Source organism: Saccoglossus kowalevskii, chromosome 14 (genome assembly GCF_978046115.1).
Source record: "Saccoglossus kowalevskii chromosome 14, keSacKowa6.1, whole genome shotgun sequence".
Taxonomy (NCBI): domain Eukaryota; kingdom Metazoa; phylum Hemichordata; class Enteropneusta; family Harrimaniidae; genus Saccoglossus; species Saccoglossus kowalevskii.
Genome location: NC_140654.1, coordinates 30,580,415 through 30,605,165, shown reverse-complemented (window position 1 = coordinate 30,605,165; position 24,751 = coordinate 30,580,415). Strand labels below are relative to the sequence as shown.

At 37.5% G+C, this 24,751-nt stretch overlaps 1 protein-coding gene across 1 annotated transcript in view; it reads left to right on the top strand.

The window, feature by feature from the left end:
• LOC100367068 (endoplasmic reticulum-Golgi intermediate compartment protein 3-like) overlaps positions 1–24,751 on the top strand; it is a 94,957-nt gene that overhangs the window by 56,011 nt on the left and 14,195 nt on the right. The window contains exons 2-8 of the mRNA XM_085508116.1: positions 17,361–17,431; positions 17,775–17,862; positions 18,261–18,415; positions 18,802–18,875; positions 19,275–19,440; positions 20,962–21,051; positions 21,181–21,277. Of these exons, the coding sequence (XP_085364242.1) occupies positions 17,361–17,431; positions 17,775–17,862; positions 18,261–18,415; positions 18,802–18,875; positions 19,275–19,440; positions 20,962–21,051; positions 21,181–21,277 (741 nt within the window). The remainder of the gene's footprint in view (positions 1–17,360; positions 17,432–17,774; positions 17,863–18,260; positions 18,416–18,801; positions 18,876–19,274; positions 19,441–20,961; positions 21,052–21,180; positions 21,278–24,751) is intronic.

Sequence of the window (24,751 nt, the reverse complement as noted above, 5' to 3'; positions counted from 1 at the left end):
GATATGGCAGTATGGCCAGGCTTGTCATGGATATGGCAGTATGGCCAGGCTTGTCATGGATATGGCTGTATGGCCAGGCTTGTCATGGATATGGCAGTATGGCTAGGCTTGTCATGGATATGGCAGTATGGCTAGGCTTGTCATGGATGTGGCAGTATGGCTAGGCTTGTCATGGATGTGGCAGTATGGCCAGGCTTGTCATGGATATGGCAGTATGGCCAGGCTTGTCATGGATATGGCAGTATGGCCAGGCTTGTCATGGATATGGCAGTATGGCAGGCTTGTCATGGATATGGCAGTATGGCCAGGCTTGTCATGGATATGGCAGTATGGCCAGGCTTGTCATGGATATGGCAGTATGGCCAGGCTTGTCATGGATATGGCAGTATGGCCAGGCTTGTCATGGATATGGCTGTATGGCCAGGCTTGTCATGGATATGGCAGTATGGCCAGGCTTGTCATGGATGTGGCAGTCTGGCCAGGCTTGTCATGGATATGGCAGTATGGCCAGGCTTGTCATGGATATGGCAGTATGGCCAGGCTTGTCATGGATATGGCAGTATGGCCAGGCTTGTCATGGGTATCGCAGTATGGCCTGGCTTGTCATGGGTATCGCAGTATGGCCAGGCTTGTCATGGGTATCACAGTATGACCAGGCTTGTCATGGATATGGCAGTATGGCCAGGCTTGTCATGGGTATCTAAGTATGGCCTGGCTTGTCATGGGTATTGCAGTATGGCCTGGCTTGTCATGGGTATCGCAGTATGGCCTGGCTTGTCTTAGGTATCACAGTATGGCCAGGCTTGTCATGGATATGGCAGTATGGCCTGGCTTGTCTTAGGTATCACAGTATGGCCTGGCTTGTCTTAGGTATCACAGTATGGCCAGGCTTGTCATGGATATCACATTATGGCCTGGCTTGTCTTAGGTATCGCAGTATGGCCTGGCTTGTCTTAGGTATCACAGTATGGCCAGGCTTGTCATGGGTATCACAGTATGGCCAGGCTTGTCATGGGTATCACAGTATGGCCAGGCTTGTCATGGGTATGGCAATATGGCCAGGCTTGTCATGGATATGGTAGTATGGCAAGGCTTGTCGTGGATTTGGCTGTATGGCCTGCCTTGTCATGGATATGGCAGTATGGCCAGGCTTGTCATGGATATGGCAGTATGGCCAGGCTTGTCATGGATATGGCAGTATGGCCAGGCTTGTCATGGGTATGGCAGTATGGCCAGGCTTGTCATGGGTATGGCAGTATGGCCAGGCTTGTCATGGGTATCACAGTATGGCCAGGCTTGTCATGGGTATCACAGTATGGCCAGGCTTGTCATGGGTATGGCAATATGGCCAGGCTTGTCATGGATATGGCAGTATGGCAAGGCTTGTCGTGGATATGGCTGTATGGCCTGGCTTGTCATGGATATGGCAGTATGGCCAGGCTTGTCATGGATATGGCAGTATGGCCAGGCTTGTCATGGATATGGCAGTATGGCCAGCCTTGTCATGGATATGGCAGTATGGCCAGGCTTGTCATGGATATGGCAGTATGGCCAGGCTTGTCATGGGTATCACAGTATTGCCAGGCTTGTCATGGGTATGGCAATATGGCCAAGCTTGTCATGGGTATCACAGTATGGCCTGGCCTATCATGGGTATCGCGGTAAGGTCTGGCTTGTCATGGGTATCGTGGTAAGGCCTGGCTTGTTATGGGTATTGCAGTATGGTCAGGCTTGCCATAGATATCACAGTATGGCCTGGCTTGTCATGGGTATCGCAGTATGGCCAGGCTTGTCATGGGTATCACAGTATGGCCTGGCCTGTCATGGGTATCGCGGTAAGGCCTGGCTTGTCATGGGTATTGCAGTATGGCCTGGCTTGCCATGGGTATCACAGTATAGCCTGGCTTGTCATGGGTATCGCGGTAAGGCCTGGCTTGCCATAGGTATCACAGTATGGCCTGGCTTGTCATGGGTATCACAATATGGCCTGGCTTGTCATGGGTATTGCAGTATGGCCTGGCTTATCATGGGTATCACAATATGGCCTGGCTTATCATGGGTATCACAATATGGCCTGGCTTATCATGGGTATCACAATATGGCCTGGCTTATCATGGGTATCACAGTATGACCAGGCTTGTCATGGATATGGCAGTATGGCCAGGCTTGTCATGGGTATCTAAGTATGGCCTGGCTTGTCATGGGTATTGCAGTATGGCCTGGCTTGTCATGGGTATCGCAGTATGGCCTGGCTTGTCTTAGGTATCACAGTATGGCCAGGCTTGTCATGGATATGGCAGTATGGCCTGGCTTGTCTTAGGTATCACAGTATGGCCTGGCTTGTCTTAGGTATCACAGTATGGCCAGGCTTGTCATGGATATCACATTATGGCCTGGCTTGTCTTAGGTATCGCAGTATGGCCTGGCTTGTCTTAGGTATCACAGTATGGCCAGGCTTGTCATGGGTATCACAGTATGGCCAGGCTTGTCATGGGTATCACAGTATGGCCAGGCTTGTCATGGGTATCACAGTATGGCCAGGCTTGTCATGGATATGGTAGTATGGCAAGGCTTGTCGTGGATTTGGCTGTATGGCCTGCCTTGTCATGGATATGGCAGTATGGCCAGGCTTGTCATGGATATGGCAGTATGGCCAGGCTTGTCATGGATATGGCAGTATGGCCAGGCTTGTCATGGATATGGCAGTATGGCCAGGCTTGTCATGGGTATGGCAGTATGGCCAGGCTTGTCATGGGTATGGCAGTATGGCCAGGCTTGTCATGGGTATCACAGTATGGCCAGGCTTGTCATGGGTATCACAGTATGGCCAGGCTTGTCATGGGTATGACAATATGGCCAGGCTTGTCATGGATATGGCAGTATGGCAAGGCTTGTCGTGGATATGGCTGTATGGCCTGGCTTGTCATGGATATGGCAGTATGGCCAGGCTTGTCATGGATATGGCAGTATGGCCAGGCTTGTCATGGATATGGCAGTATGGCCAGCCTTGTCATGGATATGGCAGTATGGCCAGGCTTGTCATGGATATGGCAGTATGGCCAGGCTTGTCATGGGTATCACAGTATTGCCAGGCTTGTCATGGGTATGGCAATATGGCCAAGCTTGTCATGGGTATCACAGTATGGCCTGGCCTATCATGGGTATCGCGGTAAGGTCTGGCTTGTCATGGGTATCGTGGTAAGGCCTGGCTTGTTATGGGTATTGCAGTATGGTCAGGCTTGCCATAGATATCACAGTATGGCCTGGCTTGTCATGGGTATCGCAGTATGGCCAGGCTTGTCATGGGTATCACAGTATGGCCTGGCCTATCATGGGTATCGCGGTAAGGCCTGGCTTGCCATAGGTATCACAGTATGGCCTGGCTTGTCATGGGTATCACAATATGGCCTGGCTTGTCATGGGTATCGCAGTATGGCCTGGCTTATCATGGGTATCACAATATGGCCTGGCTTATCATGGGTATCACAATATGGCCTGGCTTATCATGGGTATCACAATATGGCCTGGCTTATCATGGGTATCACAATATGGCCTGGCTTGCCATAGGTATCACAGTATGGCCTGGCTTGTCATGGGTATCACAATATGGCCTGGCTTATCATGGGTATCGCAGTATGGCCAGGATCCCCTAGTTGTCCCAAACCAGCCTCAACCCAAACTAAGCTGCTCATTCTAATGTACAAAGTATAATATATATGTACACATACACATTGCATGTGTGTACCTTTGGCTGAAAAATTTGCCAGCCTGACCCATGACCACTGAAAATATATACAAGTCCATTGTTTTATTATGTGCATTCATCTGAATGGGCCATTCCAGTTTATATCTGCACCCAGCCTGTTGATGAGGTAGGATTTCCAGCACTGTATGATGGGGAAAATACCCCGGAATTCCAACTGTATATGGAGAAACAGAATCTGGAAATCCAGACGTGTATGGAAATTTTTTTCCTGAAAATCCAGGCAGTTATGGCTACTAAATTAAATGTGGCCTAGTTTATCTCACCACATACCGGTTGATGAGGTTGGATTTCCAACACTGTATGACTAAAAAAACTTGGAATTCTTATTGTATATGGTAACACAATTTGGCCAGTATGAAATATTTATTACTGAAATTAGATAAGGATGGCCACTCAACAGAATGAGTCTAATAATTATCTTTACATAGCAGTTGATGAGGTTAGATTTCCAACATTGTATGGCAAAAAGGCAAGCTATGGCAGTATTTAAGCTATATCTTTGAACTCAAGTTTAGCTGCCACTATATCAAATGGTAATCTGTTTTTAAGTTTAAACTTAGGAAAAAGATGAAGGAAAAGATGATTGAATCTGTCTGACAGGTATATTTTTTAATCCACCAATTTGTTACATGTATCATGAAATAAATTGCAAACTATCTCCTGCAGGAGCCACTGGGTAGCCACACATGGTTATCCTATCTGTGTTTAATTAAGACTGTTATATAACACATAAATGATACTACATTGTATTTGATGAAATATTTGTAACTAGTTAACACACTTAATTTGTGGCAGGCATGGGTAATAATATACACCGCCTTTTGGTTTAAGAGTGGTATATGAAATAGTCTGTGCATATAATATTAATATCATTGTTATATTGCTTCGTTTGTGATGTTACTAATGTCATATAATGTTATAGTCTTCATAGTAAGACTTTTAAACATTTTATTGACATTGTAGACACTCTGAAATCATTATAACATCACAAAGACTAAGGAAGTAAACAATTTCATGACTTCAATACTAGTACGGTATATGCACCAGACCAGTGTTTTTGACTCCCATGTGCGAAGCACAAAATGGGAGTCTTTGCAGTTAGTGTGTCTGTATGTGTGTATGTGTGTATGTGTGTATGTGTGTATGTGTGTATGTGTGTGTGTATGTGTGTATGTGTGTCCGACTGTTCCACTGCTATCTCAAGAACCATACATCGGTTTTTGATGAAACTTGGTGCATAGATGCTCTGGGCCAATGCGCAGATTTGATTAGGTTTTGGTAAAAATCCATGCTCGTTAATTACCTAATTTGCATGATAATTAGCTAATTTTTAGCTGTTCTATGACTGTTCCACTGATATCTAAAGAACCACTCATTGGATTTTGATGAAACTTGGTACATAGATGCTCTGAACATATGCGCAGATTTGATTAATTTTTGGTAAAAATCTGTGCATATTAATTACCTAATTTACATGATAATTAGCTATTTTTTAGTGGTTCCATGACTGTTCCACTGATATCTAAACAACCACTCATTGAATTTTGATGAAACTTGGTACATAGATGCTCTGAACTAATGCTAGGTTTTGATTAGTTTTTGGTAATAATCCGTGGATACTAATTACCTAATTTGCATAATGATTAGTCAATTTTCGGTTTTTCCACTGATATCTCAAGTACTAATCATCACATTTCAAATGAAACTTGGTACATAGATGTCATACGACACTGCACAGACCTGATAGTTTTTATGGTAATATCAGTACATATTAATTACCTAATTTGCATAATTAATTAATTTTCAGCATTTGATATAAGTAGTTAGCATTACATTTCAATGAAACTTGGTACTTACATACTCAAGGACTATGCAGAGATTGATTGTTTTCGATAAATATTTGTGCATATTAATCACCTAATTTGCATAATTAGTTAATTTTCAGCTTTTCCATGGGTATCTCAAGTACTAATCATCGCATTTCAATGAAACTTGGTACATAGATCCTTTAGGACTATGCAGAGACCTGATTAGTTTTAGGGTAAATAATTGTGCATATTAATTACCTAATTTGCATAATTAATTTTCAGCTTTTCTACTGATATCTAAAGTACTAATCATTTACATTTCAATGAATCTAGAATTATGCAGATCCAATTAGTTTCTGGTAAATATTTGTGCATATTAATCACCTAATTTGCATAATTAACCAACTTTCACACTGATATCTCAGGTACTATACATCACATATCAATGAATGTACATGGATGCTGTAGGACAATAGACAGACCTGAATAATTGTGGGTTACAATCTGTACATATTAATTACCTAATTTGCATAATTAACCAATTTTAAGCTTTCACACTGATATCTAAAGTACCGTAAAAACTCCAAAATTTCGACTGGTTTTAAATAATTGCCGTTAGAAATGTGACATGTTTTTAGAGTCGTGGCCGAGTTGTAACTCAAAATCTAAACAAAGTCATCAATCAGTGAGTATTATGACAAGCAAAACAAAACATCAAGACGCGCAGAAGAGATCAGCACAAAACTAATAGGTCAAAAGACAAAGCTGTCTCGCACTACCTAGGAAAACTTGCGAATGTTCGAAGTACAGGTACCCATTGGACAAAAGATACATGGAAGTTTAGCAAACTATCTCCCCGACCCAGTGCAATGTATCCGGTTAGAATCAAAGCTCACGTGTCCCTTATTTGAGGGACCAAATTCTGCCGTAAATTCGCCCTTGGATTAAAAAATAAAATGGGATTTAAGAAAATAAAATGGGACTTTTAAGGTGTATTTTGGCGTCATTTTTCGGACATTTCAATCAATCCTGCCGGCTAAAATAGAGTCTAAGTTTTACCGTAGTCATTGACGTCTGTCTATTCAAGAGTACACGTGTATGATTTTTATCGTGACTAGCGTGAGCGGGTAAGCTTCCTTTCGAGAATGAGCTGTTATCACTGTGAACAATGTTAAATTATTCTTCAGATGACCAGTTTATTCTTTAAAAACAACTAATTTTTTTATTTAAAAAAAAATCATGCCGTTTTCGCATCAAAATCCAAGCCAAAATATCGTACTACAACATCAATCTCTTCGCATTGCGTTCAATAACATTAACATATTTAAATAAGCTATGGTAATTTGAACACGTTGGCATCATCCAGCTTTTTGATTGGTTAATTAGCGATTTGACCTATTTGACCTAAGAGAACATGGCAGATATCCTACAGCATTAAACGTTTATACGAGACCGGAATCATTCGCTTACGATGAAACTTAGTTGACTTTTATTTGTATTTCATAACCATTCAACAAATTTATTTTGTGTACATTATTATAATCACTACTGAGTACAGTAATAATCAACAATTCAGAAACGCAGCATGCCGAGATTTTTGTGTTCGTTTTTATTTGAAACTTCGTTTATTTAGAATATATTTTCGTTACCAATAAAATAAAAATCTCTCAGTCAATCAGAAACCCGGATTCATGCCTTCGAGGAAGGTCCCGTTTGAACGCTCACATCGGTTTTTTTTTTCGTTTGGGGGAAAACTAAAACTGGTCGCAATTTTCGAATAAGAATGAGTCGGCAATTTTTAGTGGAGTCGAAAATTTGGAGGTAAATAAAACACCGAAACCCGGCAAATAAATAGCCAATCGAATTTTTAGAGGGGTCGAAATTTTGGAGTTTTCACGGTACTAATTATTCCATTTCAATGAAACTTAGTACAAAGATGCTCTAGGACAATGTACAAACCTAATTAGTTTGGGGTAAAAATCTGTTCATATTAATTCCCTAATAAGCATAATAATTCAAAATTTTTTGGTTCTAATCACATTTCAATTAAACTTGGAGACATAGATTTTCTGTTACATTGCGCAGACCTCATTAGTTTTACACTCAAATCTGGTCATATTAATTTTCTGATTTGCATAATTAGTTTTCAGCTAAGTAATTTCGAATTATATTTAATGTGTCTCCAATACTCTCAGCACATGGGAGTTCTTTCTAAGCTTTCTTTGATTTTAAGGGCAGTAAGCAGGTAAATGTTACCGCAGTTCTCCAGCCATTTCACCTGCCCCCCGAAATAGATGTAAGGATAGGATATGAAATTGAATATTTTACGTGTTTCCTCCAAATTGTTACTTATGTTTCCCTACCTTAGCAAAACCACTGCATGTTGTAAGACAGGTTTCTCAAATATTTAGAATATTATACCACTGCACATATAATAAGAATTTTCTTGTGTGCTCACTGGCCAAAATAACACTTTTTACATACCATGTTTTATTTATTCAGCTTTAGGGGAGAGTATGAAATCAAACGAATGGTGATCACATTTTATGCAAATGTATGCATAGATTCCATGATGCCAGTTGACCACAGTCGTCTTGTATGTTAGTTGCGTGTGGAAAAAGTGAGGCGCAGTTTTATTTATGCCACTCAGCGCGTACGCGCAAGTCAGACTTTCGCATGGCATTCTAATCATAATCTTCGCGCAAACCAGACTTGCGTGTGGCAATAAAATACAAGTTAGAACAAAGGAAATGTACGCGAAAATGAAATGAAAGCACAAAGGATCCAGAACGACATAGAAATCAACATAATATAAAATATGATCGCATGATTATGTGAATATACATCATGCATAGTCTAAGAAAATGTTTACAAAGATTAATGTTTCGCGTAGATCATAATCACGCAAAGTATAAATTCAAAGTGTTTTAATACATTGGTGAGAGATCGCATTTTACGTGAACAAGAACATGCACTAAGAAGGAAAAGCAAGCCAAAGTCGAAACGGAGTGTATCATGGATTACAAAATATGCTGCGACATCATTTTGGGGCGCAAATGAACTTCAAGTACGTCTTTGCGAAACTTGCTTCAGGCGATGCTGACATCAAGGTGTGTTGGCCGAAGTTTGACCTCCAAGTCACGCGCTGAACTGGCGCATTACCTTAGCAACCTTTTTCTTTCGTGCTCTGCGCGTCGATCTAGTGAAATTGTTATTATATCTCTCGGCACTGTAATTACGCAACTCTGTACTGGCTTTGAATATTTCAAAATCGTATTACTTAGTGCGCTGCTTTTCTATTTAGGCAAATTTGTTTACAATATTGTACCGGCTCTGAATAGTTCAACATTCTAATTGCTTTCATAATAATTACGCAAACTCAACGTATTGGGTCTGTGAATATTGATATATTACTGACTTGACAATGCGTTGCATTCGTAACAATTACGCAAACTTAAACATGGATGCATTTAATGCCAATAACATATGAAGATATAAAATATTATAATAAAATGTATACAAGGGTTGTAATGTTCGGTGTAATAGCTAGATGTTGAGTTGAGTTTTAAATTTGAATGTGAACTATTCCAGTTCATGGGTGCCAATAAAAGTTGAGAAAAACTGAAAGGTACAAGTCAGACTCTTTGAAAGGAATGAATCAAGAGTATACACATGACTTATTTGCCCCAACACATTGGTTTATTCTTTATTCTAAGTTGCATCCGTATAAATAAGTATCGGCAGTCAAACTTTTCGGAGTTGTCAACGTATTTGCCAACACCGAAAATCTGGGGAAAATCGCAAAGAGGTGCAAAATAGCTGCCTGCATCGTAAAAAAATAAATAAGTAAACAATCTCTTCCATAATCACACCGAAAACATGCAGAGATGGCTGTTGATTCATTTGCCCAATGCACTGATGTTGCGTTCTCCCAGTGATAGTTCGCAAAGAACATTCAGTTTTCAGGAGTCACTTCCCTTACCAGCGCGTCTTTCGTTAAAATTGTATTCACGCAACTTGACCTTTTGACATAGATTTGATGATGATTATTTTATTTCAGCAATATTCTGTTTGCATTGTTGAAAAGTTTTTATATTCGATATCGTGGAAGTCGTAGAATACTATTGTTGTTGCGATAAATATACATTCCTCTATTCGCCGAGTTTATCAAACAATGTTTTATTCATTGTTATTGTACACTTTATTATTTCATGTACGCATATACTCCACATTTTAATAATTTAAAAATTAATTTTATTTTGAACCAAGGCATTGTGCAACACTTCCGTCCCAGGCTGGTTTGGTTTACGTCCCAGCAAGAGCAGCGGGCGACGTCAGCTAGCCTTATTATAAAATTTTTGAATTAAAGATACACTAGCTGTAACGACCTAGTTTTTTGTATTGCAAACGTGTTCTACATGAATAGCAATTATTTCCGTTCTATTAGCTGAAACTAGTTCAATTATTTGGTACCGGGCCCTTTTCTGTATGCTTTATAAGCTCGCTAAAAGAACTGAATCAACATCGTGAAGTGTTTATTGTACGTACCCTAAGCTCCGTTTGTTAAACCATCATACGTCATTGCTGATTGTTTGCGCGTGCGCAATTCCGAGTACTCCGCTGTGTCGTCACCGGAAGCGCTGTCCCAGCACAAACCTGTGTCATATGACGCCTTACTAGCCGATTTTGGCTAAAATTTCGCTTCGCCGCCTCTTAACAACAGTGTTTATACGCGGAACTTGATATTGCTTTTTGACTCCCATGTGCGAAGCACATAATGGGAGTCTTTGCAGTTAGTGTGTCTGTGTGTGTGTATGTGTGTATGCGTGTCCGACTCTTCCACTGCTATCTCAAGAACCATACATCGATTTTTGATGAAACTTGGTGCATAGATGCTCTGGGCCAATGCGCAGATTTGATTAGGTTTTGGTAAAAATCCATGCTCGTTAATTACCTAATTTGTATGATAATTAGCTGATTTTTAGCTATTCTATGACTGTTCCACTGATATCTAAAGAACCACTCATTGGATTTGGATGAAACTTGGTACATAGATGCTCTGAACATATACGCAGATTTGATTAGTTTTTGGTAAAAATCCGTGCATATTAATTACCTAATTTGCATGATAATTAGCTGATTTTTAGCTGTTCCATGATTGTTCCACTGATATCTAAACAACCACTCATTGGATTTTGATGAAACTTTGTACATACATGCTCTGAACTAATGCTAGGTTTTGATTAGTTTTTGGTAATAATCCGTGGATACTAATTACTTAATTTGCATAATGATTAGTCAATTTTCGTTTTTTCCACTGATATCTCAAGTACTAATCACCACATTTCAATGAAACTTGGTACATAGATGTCATATGACACTGCACAGACCTGATAGTTTTTATGGTAATATCAGTACATATTAATTACCTAATTTGCATAATTAATTAATTTTCAGCATTTGATATAAGTAGTGAGCATTACATTTCAATGAAACTTGGTACTTACATACTCAAGGACTATGCAGAGATTGATTGTTTCCGATAAATATCTGTGCATATTAATCACCTAATTTGCATAATTAGTTAATTTTCAGCTTTTCCACGGGTATCTCAAGTACTGATCATCGCATTTCAATGAAACTTGGTACATAGATCCTTTAGGACTAAGCAAAGACCTGATTAGTTTTAGGGCAAATAATTGTGCATATTAATAAATAATTTGCATAATTAATTTTCAGCTTTTCTACTGATTTCTAAAGTACTAATCATCAAATTTCAATGAATCTAGAATTATGCAGACCCAATGAGTTTCTGGTAAATATTTGTGCATATTAATCACCTAATTTGCATAATTAACCAACTTTCACACTGATATCTCAGGTACTAAACATCACATATCAATGAATGTACATGGATGCTGTAGGACAATAGACAGACCTGGATAATTGTGGGTTAAAATCTGTACATATTAATTACCTAATTTGCATAATTAACCAATTTTAAGCTTTCACACTGATATCTAAAGTACTAATTATTCCATTTCAATGAAACTTAGTACAAAGATGCTCTAGGACAATGTACAAACCTAATTAGTTTGGAGTAAAAATCTGTTCATATTAATTCCCTAATAAGCATAATAATTCATAATTTTTTGGTTCTAATCGAGCGCAATAAAATCGCGCGTAGAACTCCATCCGAACCAGCGTAAACTTATTGCAATTTGCGCGATTTGGGCCCAGTTTGTTCTTACAAGCTTTCTAAGTTTCATTTATCATTATTTAGTAAACAGGCCTCTGAAACGATTTAATATATCCGTAAAATATGTGGCAATCGACAATTGACTTCGAAATTTCGAACAAACTCCCGGCACACCTAACGCGATATGCGTCAGATCGGTGTAGAAGACGCCGAACTGCAGCGTCAATGATTGTTGGAGTTCTTCATCTCGTGATCAGTCAGACCACCTAGAAATATGGCGTTGAGTTCGATCGTGAGCATTTTCTCCGCATTCGTATCCGCACAGAGATCGATGTAACTTTTATTATAACAGGAGATAAGCAATTTCAAAGATAAATGCAACAAGTTTTCAACCCAAAATAGTTATTTAGAACGCCGTTAGAGACGTTTTCATTACAGCTACTGGGCCTTTAACTGTATTTTGTTATGCATTCAAAATGTCGTTGTTGCAAAACATGATATCGGAGGGTACATCGCGATGGTATAGAAGTGAAACTAAAAGTAAGATATTCCAAGGAAAAATTTACTGGCAATGGGACATGCCATTAAACGGGAAACTGAGTACCTGACACTCGCAAACTAATATTACCATAGACCTTAATGATATTACTAATACAAAGTAAATGACAACATCAAATATCAACAAACTGCCAATTACTGTTGCTTTTTAATATCCATTCTCAGTGTTAAAGCAATGTTTCGTATACCCATAAAAGCAATGGAATAGTCCAACTACGCCGTCTCAAACGACCTCACATCAAAGGCATACCGCGTCCGGTGTTTTGAAGTTCTCAGCGTTTGCAACTACACGTATTTTGCGCCAGCTTTCCCCACATGCTTGTTCGCGCTATATCAGCCCGGTAGCTATAGGACCGAAGTTGTTTATTTTAACAAGTCTTGTTTCGCCAACAAGCCTGAAACAAATCAGTTGTAAATAATTCACAGGCCACTCGAACTAGTACTGTTAATACTGCAAGGCAAAAAAGTGGCGCGGTGATAAATGTTTCTGCGAATGACAGGCATGAAACACTGTCAAATCAAACGAGTGGATGTGTATCATATACAAATACATTTTACATACAGCTGAAATTCATTCATCTCCACAATTAAGAATGAGTAAAGCGGACCACTGTGTTGTATTTCGTGATTGACTGAAATAATAAGTGGAAGCTTACCAAAGCTTACACATGTATGTATAATATTGTATCAATAAGGATCTTTAACCAAATGGGTGGTGCATGTTAATCAATATGGAGTGAAGACTAGTGCAACTTCTTGCAATGATTTCGCTGTATTCTCAACATACTTAATACTTCCATATTTCATTGGCATTTATAATTAGATAGCCACATGCAAGCCCACACGCCCACAAGTCTGATATTTGCGCGTACATTTCTTTTGTTCCAACTCAGCAAACTTCTGGTTTGCGCGCAGGTTATGATTAGAATGCCACGTGCTAGTCAAATTTGCACGTACACGCAGAGTGGCATCACAGTCCCTCTATCACGGACTGTGGTGGCATATATACAACACTGCGCCTCACCTTTTCCACGCGCATCTACACTCTCAAGTCCCAAATAAACATACCCCACGGACAAATCTTCAAACCCAAATAAACATACCCCACGGAATAAACATATCCCCCGAAAAATTTCCAAAATGACTGGTAAATTGTTCCCTTGCTTCTAAAATGTGCTCTTACTGGTGTATATGCAAACTTTTTACTGTTCTCTGTAATAGGAATACAAATATACAACAAATGATGCATTTCTAGAAATATACAAATCTTTGTTTGTCAGGCCGCGAGATATAGTCAAACAGCAAACCAATCACTACAATGATGATGTATTCCACAAAATTTGATCAGTTGTAAGGACAAGTTTTCTCGATGTCACTGTGTGTTGATAAAAATGCACGGGCTGGTCGGCTTCATCGATAAAGTTCCTCTAGTGTGACATTCGTGGCTGACGAAAAGCAAGATACCGTATAATCTTTTAAATAGGCGCACTCTAATTAAGACGTCACAGGAGTGAAAGGCCTTAATTAGGTTTTACAATAGGCATCATGAAATTTTGAAAAATTACAGTCAATCAAAAAAACTTCACATTATAAAAAAAAAAATACTCAGTATATTTAATATAATATACATTAATTTTTGTAATTTTGTTGGTAAAGTATTGAATAAACAAGCAGCCTCTCGGCTGAGATAGCTCCGCTGTTAGCGATGCACATTTCAATTAAAGAACAGAAGATATCATTAGAAAATGAACAATATGGATAGTATCAATGCAATGGGACTTGCTGTTTTCAACAAGAATTCAAAAATATCATTTTTCACCATAAATGATTGTGGTTTTTAACAAGAAAAAAATATCACTTTTTACCAAAAATGACAAAAATATTCATCAAAATTAGAGAATTAAAGATATCATTACAAAATGAACAAATCTGAGAGTGGTCCACATGTAGTACTTATATATGTAATATCAAAGCAATTGGACTTGTGGTTTTTAACAAGAAGTCGAAAATATCACTTTTTACCAAAAATGACAAAAATATTCACCAAAATTAGAGAATTGAAGATATCATCATGAAATGAACAAATCTGAGAGAGGTCTACCCAAGGTACTGGTACATATACACCAAGTATCAAAGCATTCAGGCTTGTAGTTTTCAAGAAGAAGTCGAAAAAGTAAAACATTGACACGGATGACGGACGACGACGGACAATCACTCATATGATAAGCTCCGCTCGACAAAGTCGACAGCAGAGCTAAAAAAACATGAATGCATTGCTTAGTAGCAAATAATCATGGTACGCAATCCGGTCATGAATTTCACAAGTGAATACCTTACTTATTAAGTGTTGCAATTGTTGATTATTACTCAGTAGTAATTGCGATACGATTTCCACAATGTTATTCAAAGCACATGAGTGACCTGAATGGATGGTGCCAATGTGTTCAAATTACCATAGCTCATTTAAATATGTTAATGACAGTTCAGCGACTTCATGGTGAATGCAACACGTTAGAGATTTACTGATGTAGTGCCATCTTTTGGCTTTGATTTCAATGGGGAAACTGCATGATTTTTTATTTAAAACAAATTTTTTTTTTTTAATCTAAAAAAAATAAATAAATATACGATCCAAAATAAGAAAGTACCGGTACGTTTATTTGAAACTTGGGTAGTGGTCGCAGATGAATGCGGTGAACCACCCGTTTGATTTCCTTTCCGATTTTGATAGTCCTGTAGACAATTTTTAGCTCTATTGTCATCGAAGATGACTTAGCAGAGCTCATGGTATGACTGATCATCCGCATCCAACTTTACTGTTCATCTTCTTTTCCAGAACCGCTTGACCAAAAGCTTTCATATTTGCACCCAAAGGTACTTGGGCTGATTCTTAATCAAAGTAAAATTTGTGTCAAAATGACATTGTATGTAAAACTCTATTTTTAGTGAATTTGTTTGTAAAATTCATCTTTTCGATTTCTTCTCCAAAAAGTCTGACATGTACAAAAAATGTAGACACATGTACAAAGTTCTCTCAAAGTTGTTCATTTGGTGAAGCTATCTCTATTTTTTAATAAATCTGACAGAAGACTACTTCAAGTATATTTGCTGCAAATATGAAAGCAATTGGACTTGCAGGTTTGGACTAGATGTCAAAAATAACATTTTTTCCCAAAAATATTCACTAAAAATCCAGATTTGCATATTTTGACAAAATCTAACAGAGACCACCCCAAGTATCTTTGCTGTGAATATGAAAGAATTTATTAAATATTTCTTTTGAATACATTCATTAAAGGTTGTTTTGATTGATAAAACATCCTCTCAAACAAAAAACTTTTTTCAACAAAATTTAATGTGCGAAAATATTACGATTAGTATATGTTTGACTCCCAGTCATATTGAAATTAAAGTTTGAGTCGTAACTGATGTTTAATTTTGCCTATCTGCGAGGATTATTTTTAAAAATGAGGACAGCGTGGTTACAAATGTTTCAGCAGTCATTGTTTATTAGGTTCAACAATCACAAATTTATGGAATATTTTGAATGGCAACCCTGTATATTGTATTTGTGTAACGTTATGTGATCAGGGGCGAATACAGGATTATTTTATGGGGGGGGGCGTGTTTCCAAACTTTAAAATCGCAAGACCCCAAGAACCCCCTTAGATCCGCCACTGGTGATGTACCCCTGGCCTTGTCAAGATTGCCTAACTTACAGACAATCTGATAGTCCCCCGCGCACACACGTTTTAATTTGTGGGTGATGTGAGCATCGTTTTTAGCTCCGCTGTCGACTTTGTTGAGCGAAGCTTATCATATGAGTGATTGTCCGTCAATGTCGTTCGTGTCTTCTTGAAAACTACAAGCCTGAATGCATTGATACTTGGTGTATATGTATATGTAGACCTTGGGTAGACCTCTCTTAGATTATTCATTTCATGATGATATCTTTAATTCTCTAATTTTTGTGAATATTTTTATCATTTTTGGTAAAAAGTGATATTTTCGACTTCTTGTTAAAATCCGCAAGCTCGATTTCTTTGATATTACATATATAGGTACTATATGTGGACCTCTCTCAGATTTGTTCATTTCATGATGATATTTTGATATTTTTGTCATTTTTTGTAACAAGTGATATTTTCGTCTTCTTGTTGAAAACAGCAAGTCCGATTGCTTTGATACTATACATATTGTTCATTTTCTAATGATACATGTATCTTCAGTTCTTCAATTGAAATGTGTATTGCTAACAGCAGAGCTATCTCAGCTGACAGGCCGCTTGTTTTAAAATGCTAATTCTGTAACTAATATGATGTCCCTCCCCTTTACCGCAGTTGGAGTTTGAACTTGGAAAATTGGCATCATATGACGAGAGTTATATTTGGAAATCCTGCTCTGTATGGTAGCACGAATGAGCTCATCAACACCGTGAATCAGGACTAGTTTGGATTTCCATTATCAAATATAAAATTTTGAACTTGGTAAATTAGCATATGATGAAAGTTATATTTGGAAATCCTACTCTGTATGGTGGCACAAAGGAACTCATCAACACCATAAGTAGGAACTATAGTTTTGGATTTCCATTACTGTATGGTGAATGGTGATTTGGAAATAAAACTTTGTATGACTTGTACACCCATGGAAATTATACCCTGTATGAACTAAACACACAAACTCATCAACAGGGGGAGGGGGTGCAGATATAAACTGGAATGGCCCAATGCCAAAAATTCACAAAGAAATTAGAGAGAAAAAATCACAAAAATGTGCAAAATATTGCATAAACATTTGAGGAAAGCAATGTTAAGGGTAACTACAATTACAATTGTTTTTAAAATTTTATCTAAAATTTGGTAAAAAAAATAGGAATAAAATTTAGTTGAAAATCCTGACATGAAATAATGTCACAGAGAAGGTTGTCTTAAGACACTGCAAGACTATGTTATTCACTGAATGATTTTATGTGTCGCCTGGTATAAACCATGGATTGTAATTTGTTTTTTCTTTTCCTTTTTTTCAGTTACAATTATAAGTGGCATTTTGATGTTTATATTATTTATATCAGAACTTAACTATTATTTAACAAAAGAGGTGAGTAATAACAAACAACCAAATTTTGCTGATACATATATCTTTTTAGTTACAGCAGCAGGCTGTCATTGTTACTCAAATCACAATTGTTTTTCAAAGCTCTCAGTTAAATTGTTAGCTACCAAAGGCTGCCACTTGTCCTTGTGTATGCTTCTTGATTTCATATTAGGTTAATGCAATGGTACCAATGACATTATTATGGTATTTTTAGCCTTTTCCACTTGTGTGAAAGTAACAAGGAATTGGCATAGAGTTAGTGGCAGACTAGTGATAGGGTTGGTGGCAGACAGGTGATTTATATAAAATGGTAATCATCAACGACGATAACTGTAATGTATTTCAGGTGACACCAGAACTATACGTAGACACAACAAGAGGTGAAAAGATGAGAATAAATCTTGATATAACTTTCCCTACATTACCATGTGGATGTAAGTAATTGTTGTCATTGTTACAGTGTGTTATTTTATGCATGTCTTCTGTGTCAATGCTAGTATTCATATTTACAAAGGTTTCACCAATCTCAACTTTTCATGGAACTTTATCGCTTTCAGACGAATAGAGCTCATCATGCAGTGATATTTCGAAACTTATTATTTGTGCTTAAAAAATTCAATTAACAAATCATATTTAAAAATCATACTAGTTAAAATACATCCATGTTGTTTTCAAATTACATTTGTGGGTGCCTGTGTGACCCTGCACCTTCTAATTGTGGTGTGAAACCTTGAGTTTCAAAATTACCAATACAAACATGTATACTGCAACCAAAGAGTAAGTGACCCTGCTTGATTCCAAGGATAATGCTTGCATGTTTTTTTGGTATTAGATTTGAGTATAGATGCAATGGACGTAGCTGGGGAACAACAACTAGACGTAGACCATAATATAATGAAAAGTAGAATAGATAAAAATGGTAAACCAGTAGCTACGCCAGAAAAAGAAGATATTGGTGATAAAAGTGAAGAAGCAAAGGACTTTGATGTAAGTATGCATAGAAAAGTCCCTTTATGTTGTAATTAGAACGGATGTATGAGTTTGATGGTACTGGTAGATTGTGTCTAACACTATAACATTTCTCACCAGTGTGCCCTCTAACATGATTTTGTAAGAATACAGAGTCAAAATGGAATCCTCAAAATTCAAGTAAAAAAAATGTGGTTGTCACTCATAGTATAGTGGGCTGTATTATCTGTGCACCTTTGGTTTGTGGATGATACTCGTCCTCAACCAGATCTAAAAACAATCCAGCCATCACACATGCTACTGTTTGTCAATTTATTTGCAAAATCATGAAGTCATTTGGTGTCACAAATCGGCAATCTCAATTAAATGACAAGTTTTAAAATAGGTTTTACAATTTGTTTCAGTTAGCAAAAAGAACAGATAAATTAGACCCAGATCGATGTGAAAGTTGCTATGGAGCTGAAAGTAAAGATCTAAAGTAAGTAATTTGGATGAGTGCAATGCAATTATTTGGCAGTATCAACATACCCGTATGTATGTGCCACTGGATAGGGGTCCCATTTTTTAATCTGGAAATGAATCTTCAACTTAGCAAAATATAATCCTTGAAAATCTTGTTCAAACGATGACACTGTTAATTCACAAAATGGCTTAATATGCATAACCCTTGTAAAAAAAACTGTAGTCTGAGAAGGAGTATACCTTTTTACATTTTGACTGTCTGAAAAGTGGTAAGGATCTGGAAGTATACATATATGCACTAGATTTTAATACCATGGTGAATTTCACACTGGATGTGTGAGGGCGCTATACTGGTTGACCAGATGCCATGAGGGCAGTATATAGAAAACATATATTGAGCGAGTTACTCTTTCAGATGCTGCAATACATGTGAGGATGTCAGGGAAGCGTATCGACGAAAGGGTTGGGCATTTAATAATGCTGATGGTATTGCACAGTGTTCTCGAGAGGGATGGTCAGACAAATTGAAATCGCAATCAGGAGAAGGATGCCAGGTTTATGGACACCTGGAGGTTAACAAGGTATGTGGACTATTATCTGTATATCAAGCTAAAATTCCAATGTGCAATCATTATTTAGTTGCGTGCAAATTAAAAGTAGCTTAAGGCTATTAACCATAAGCTATCATTTCCTAGAATTAACTGGACAACTAGAAATTTTTTACAAGTTTTTGCCAGTAAATATACTCCACAACTAATCTGCGCATGATTCTATCGAAAAGTCGCATATTTCCCTTAGGTAAAATGCATAGATTTGATTGGAGGCATCTCTAAAGCATGTGCTCACTTAGAGTTTGGCACATGAAAACTTGTATGGTTGCATGTTTTTTTTTCTGATCACAATGACTTGCTGATGCATTTTTGGCAGCCTTTCCACAGTTCTCACTTGCCAGGGTTGTCTTTGTATGTGGCCAAAAGTTGGTTGAAATCTATCTACTTATACTGAGAGCATAACAGCTTGCATCGTGCACATATGTATTATCACACATTTCACGGTGGCTGATAGCTGGGTTTCTTTAGTTGTAGTAGAGTAAAAAATGGGGAAACAAATTAATAGATTGAATCTAATTACCACTAGTTGGACTTTCGTCTCTCAATTTAAAGATTGTAAAATGTCAGCTAAATCTCTGGCTGGGAAGAAAATCTTCTACTGTAGATGTTTCTATTTTATCCATAGTGGTGAGGTGAGCTGAATAAACAAACATTGGCTAGCAAGGATGCACTGAACAGTGTTTATGATAATGAATATCACTCCACTTACATCAATGAAGCAAAATAGTTCCTGCATTTATATCGAGATGAATAAATGTGGATGTTAAACTGAAAGACCATAGCTAATTGTGTGATTCTACAAATGACAAAACCCCTACATATGATGGCTAATAATGTATTCTTTAAACATCTTCATTTGTATAGCTACTCCAACCTAATCCCTCATAGACTAGGTGATATAGATACTCCCAATACCAAAGTCGTGGTTCAAACCAAACTTTGTGAACTTTTTTAATAGCTCGCATCCACCTCTAAAATTACAAACTGTGACACTAAGCAAAGCCAAGTTTAGAAATACCCAACTACTGTAAAACATGTTGAAAAAGTGACATGCAATTTTAGCGAATTGTGGTAAAATGATGTAATAGCGAAATGTTGATTTAGCGGATCTCCCTTGTCATTGTTGATTTCCTGTTTTCACACTGGCGCATACCAAAACAAATGCGCAGTTATCACCTCCATGAAGTCATTAGTGACATCTTGAATTAGCGAATCAGTTCACTCGCTAAATTCGCTAAAAAGACATGTTCGCAAAAAAGACATTTTTACAGTATATTATACATAAAAACAAAAGACTAAATTACAGAAATAAACATACAGCCAGCACATTGGTTCACATGACCAACAGTGGTGTAATTATTTAATAGCAAAGAGACAAACTTTATGAAGTCAGGCAGAGATTTAACTCAATTTCAATCAACTTCATTATTAAAAATATTTTTTTCGCAATAAATTACCAAATAAATTCTCCAACACTATTATCTGTTTTAGGTTGCTGGTAATTTTCATTTTGCTCCAGGTAAAAGTTTTCAACAACATCATGTACACGTGCATGATCTACAGGCATTCAGTGGAGAAAAGGTAATCTATACTGCACAAACCAATAAACATTTACTTCCATTTTGGTTGACATGTTTTATTCGATAAAAAATACATACATAGTACAAGATTTTTTTTTCCTTTAATTGATAAATTTGTGTCTATTTTCAGTTTAATTTGAGTCATCGTATCAATCATCTTTCATTCGGGCATAAATATCCTGGAATGGAAAACCCGCTGGATAATTCAAAAGTTACATCTCAAAAAGGTGAGTGGCTCCCATAGCTATATTCATGAACAAAGTTTGTGGTCATTCATTGCTTGTATGAATGAACCCCTCAGAAGTTCCATCTGTATTTTGATTTTGTAGTTTTATAACAAGCATGTGTGGTTTTCACCAACACCAGACTGTCTTTAGCTGATAACTTCTTGAAAACTTCTAGCCAGATTATTATGTATTTGATAAAGCTCATTCTGACTTCTCATGAAAACACAAGAGTTTCGTTGATTATTTTTGGTCAAGAGTTTCTTCTCATTTCTCAATGCCTTGTTTTTGCTGTACCTATGTGTTGTGCTAGTCTAACATTTAATGTTAAGTTTTTCCCAATGTTGGCCTCTTGATTTGAGTCTGCCCATGGTCCATGAACAAGTTGATCTTTTTTTGGCATCAGTTTTATGAAAATGACAAATATGTATTTACTGTGCACAGTTCCTGTGTGGTTTTACTGGTAGTCTATCTCAATGTTCAGTACAAGTCACATACATCCAAGGTTCTATACATCATTCGTATGTCAATTTCAATGTAATAGGACCACAGAGAGTTACCATACTTCCTCGAGTATAAGCCCAGGGGCCTGAACATGTAAAATCGGGAAAATTAGGGGGTGAGCTTATACTCGAGGACCACCTCAGAAAAGTTTATTTGTTGGGGGGTTTAAAATTATAACCATCTTCCCAACCATATATTATATTTTTCGTTCACAGCGTCGGTCTCTGAGAAATATGTCTTTTTGATTTCCACAACACTGTTTTACAATGAAGAAACAAACATGTTCATAAAAATACACACATTTTATTACAATACGATTTACATACTGTCTGAATTTACAGTGCAAAAATGGTTAAGGTCTGTGGGAAAACAGTCGAAGGCAAGATCTTTATCATTATCCTCGTTGTGGGATGTTTTCGAACATACGCGAACTCACGATACAAAGCAATTTCTGCCATGGTGTTTTGCATCATGACTTGACCTGAACAACTTCCTTTGACCTAACAGGTCACGTCTTTCGTTAACCAATCAAAATGTTGTGTCGTACAGACAAAGTTTACTGATTATTGACGAAGTAATTTTTCCAGCGCAATGCTGAAGTGAATCCCGCGATGTTAAAATGCGATCTGATTTCGACAGAAAACAGTGATTTTTCCCCTAAAGCTGTTGATCGCAATTTTCAAAAGGTAAACTGAGGGTGGAGGAAGTATTTAAACTTTTCACGGTCACCAGTCACGTCGATCACATCCCATTCACGAAAGTTTCAATGGACACGGTTATTCGGAAAAGTAAAACGATGTTCAATGACCAGGTTTCACGACTTGACGATCACATTTTTGGCGTTTCTAAAACTACTACTCAAAAGAAATATGAATTACTTCAGTATTGCAACATCGGGGTTCATCCTGAGTAAATAACAGAATAGAAAATGTGCGAGCCATGTTTCGTACATTCGCCAGCCTGAAATTAATGCGAGTTTTCTCGTAAAAGCAGGAACCAAACTACCGTACCACTCACGGTTATTATGCTATGAATTACTTTTTACATGCATATTTTAATAAATGTCGTCGATGCCTGGTAAAAACACCATGGGCTTATACTCAGGGATGCCCTCAACTTGTTAAATGTCTAAAAACAGAGGGGTGGGCTTATACTCGGAGAGGGGCTTATGCTCGGGGAAGTACGGTAGAAGGGAAATTATTTAAAAAAAAAAAATATTTTTTTCATCTTCTATCCATCAACCCCTTACCAGCTAGTTTTTGTCTGCAACCAGGACTAACAAGTCATGGACATGACACAGTCCCAGTCATGAAATAGTATGTAAAACCTAAATGCTGTATATGGATCTACCGGTACATATTAAATCCAGTTGTGTAATACCACTAACAAAGACAATTTGTGCCTGTCAGCTATTTTGAATACAATGGTACGTGTTGGTACAATTTGATGTTGTTGTATACCATGTTTGAACAATGTTGGTCAATATACCACATTCAAACTCTGGGATTGATAGAATGGGCAAAAAACAAATGTATACTTCAAATAATAATTTAATCTAAACTGTTTCAAATCACATTGGTTTAATGGGGAAATCACTAAACTTTATCAAATAATTTTCAGATCTCCGAACCAACAAATACTAATACACGATGGCACATTGATCTATGTTGAAGGCCGACATTTACTACCCATGGGCTGGGCGGAGCTTAGTATTCTAATCTGACTGATTTATTCAACAACAGTGACTGTCAATTGTTCATTAAATGTAGATAGTACTAATCTTTTGTTTATGTGTATAGTTACTGATCTGAGCTGTGTAAAGTGAAATAAACAATTCAATTCTGGCGATGAGGCAGCTTGTTGGAATCCGAATTCAAGTTGGGTATACTAGTATGCAGAGTTGCACAGTTCATTCTAAAGTGACACGGTCTAGGCTGCAATGTTCAATAAATATATTCACAGATATAAATTACCTTGCGTAGAGAAAATCTCTGGTCTCTGAGCGATTACTTTTTACCTCAGACAACTAAGAGAACTGTATATTCAAATGTTGATTGTCCTTGCATCATCTCAGACCCAGGTGAAACGAAACAAAAGGCAACGCATTCGGATTTGACCTACATGTATTATTTTCCAGGCAAGAGTGGCTTGGATCGATCACTGGGTCGTAATATTTTTTTATCATGCCAAATTAGATCGTGGATCACTATAAAAATAATCATCCTCGCTACGAGCCCAAAATATATTACCAACCAGCATCTTTCGCTCATTTATTCAGAAATATGTTATTTAGAAAAAACCTGATACTACGTCCACGCCCTCGATACCAGTCATGTGGAAAGCGTCAATTGTTTTTCATGACATGCGCATCGCATTTCATTCCAAGGGATTCTACATTGAACACGGTTACTCGTATAAGTAACCGTGATTGAAACGAGATTGTCGATCGACCACACACCAAAGTGTGAACTTTTCCTGATGAGTGCAGTGGGCGAAGGTTGTTGAATAAATAAAAAGGTACATCGAGTGCATTTATATCATAACTACAGGCAAAATTGTAAGGAACGGCTTATGAATGCTGTTTATCATTGACAAGTTAATTTCAACCACTGTCAGACAGACACTCTGGTTTCGACAATCTTTCCTGGACTTCATTCCATTGTATTCTCTAACATAAACAATGCACTAGTAGCGTTTATTTCACCTCATATGCAATGTGGGTGGAGCTTACAGTGCCGGCAAATTCGAAACTCAATGCTTTTGAAACCCATTTTTCCAGGAAAAGTAAATGGTCTAGCTGTCAAATTCACTACTATTTTTATTTATGGTTTCCCTGAACATTCATGGCACCACTTGCATTTGAAAAATAGAAAATATAATGCAATGAATCACTGTTTCTCGGGTTTTTGTGAAGCTTTTAGTCACCGTGGGACACTTTTTCGAATAAAAAACTCCACGTGGCCTGTTGGTCTT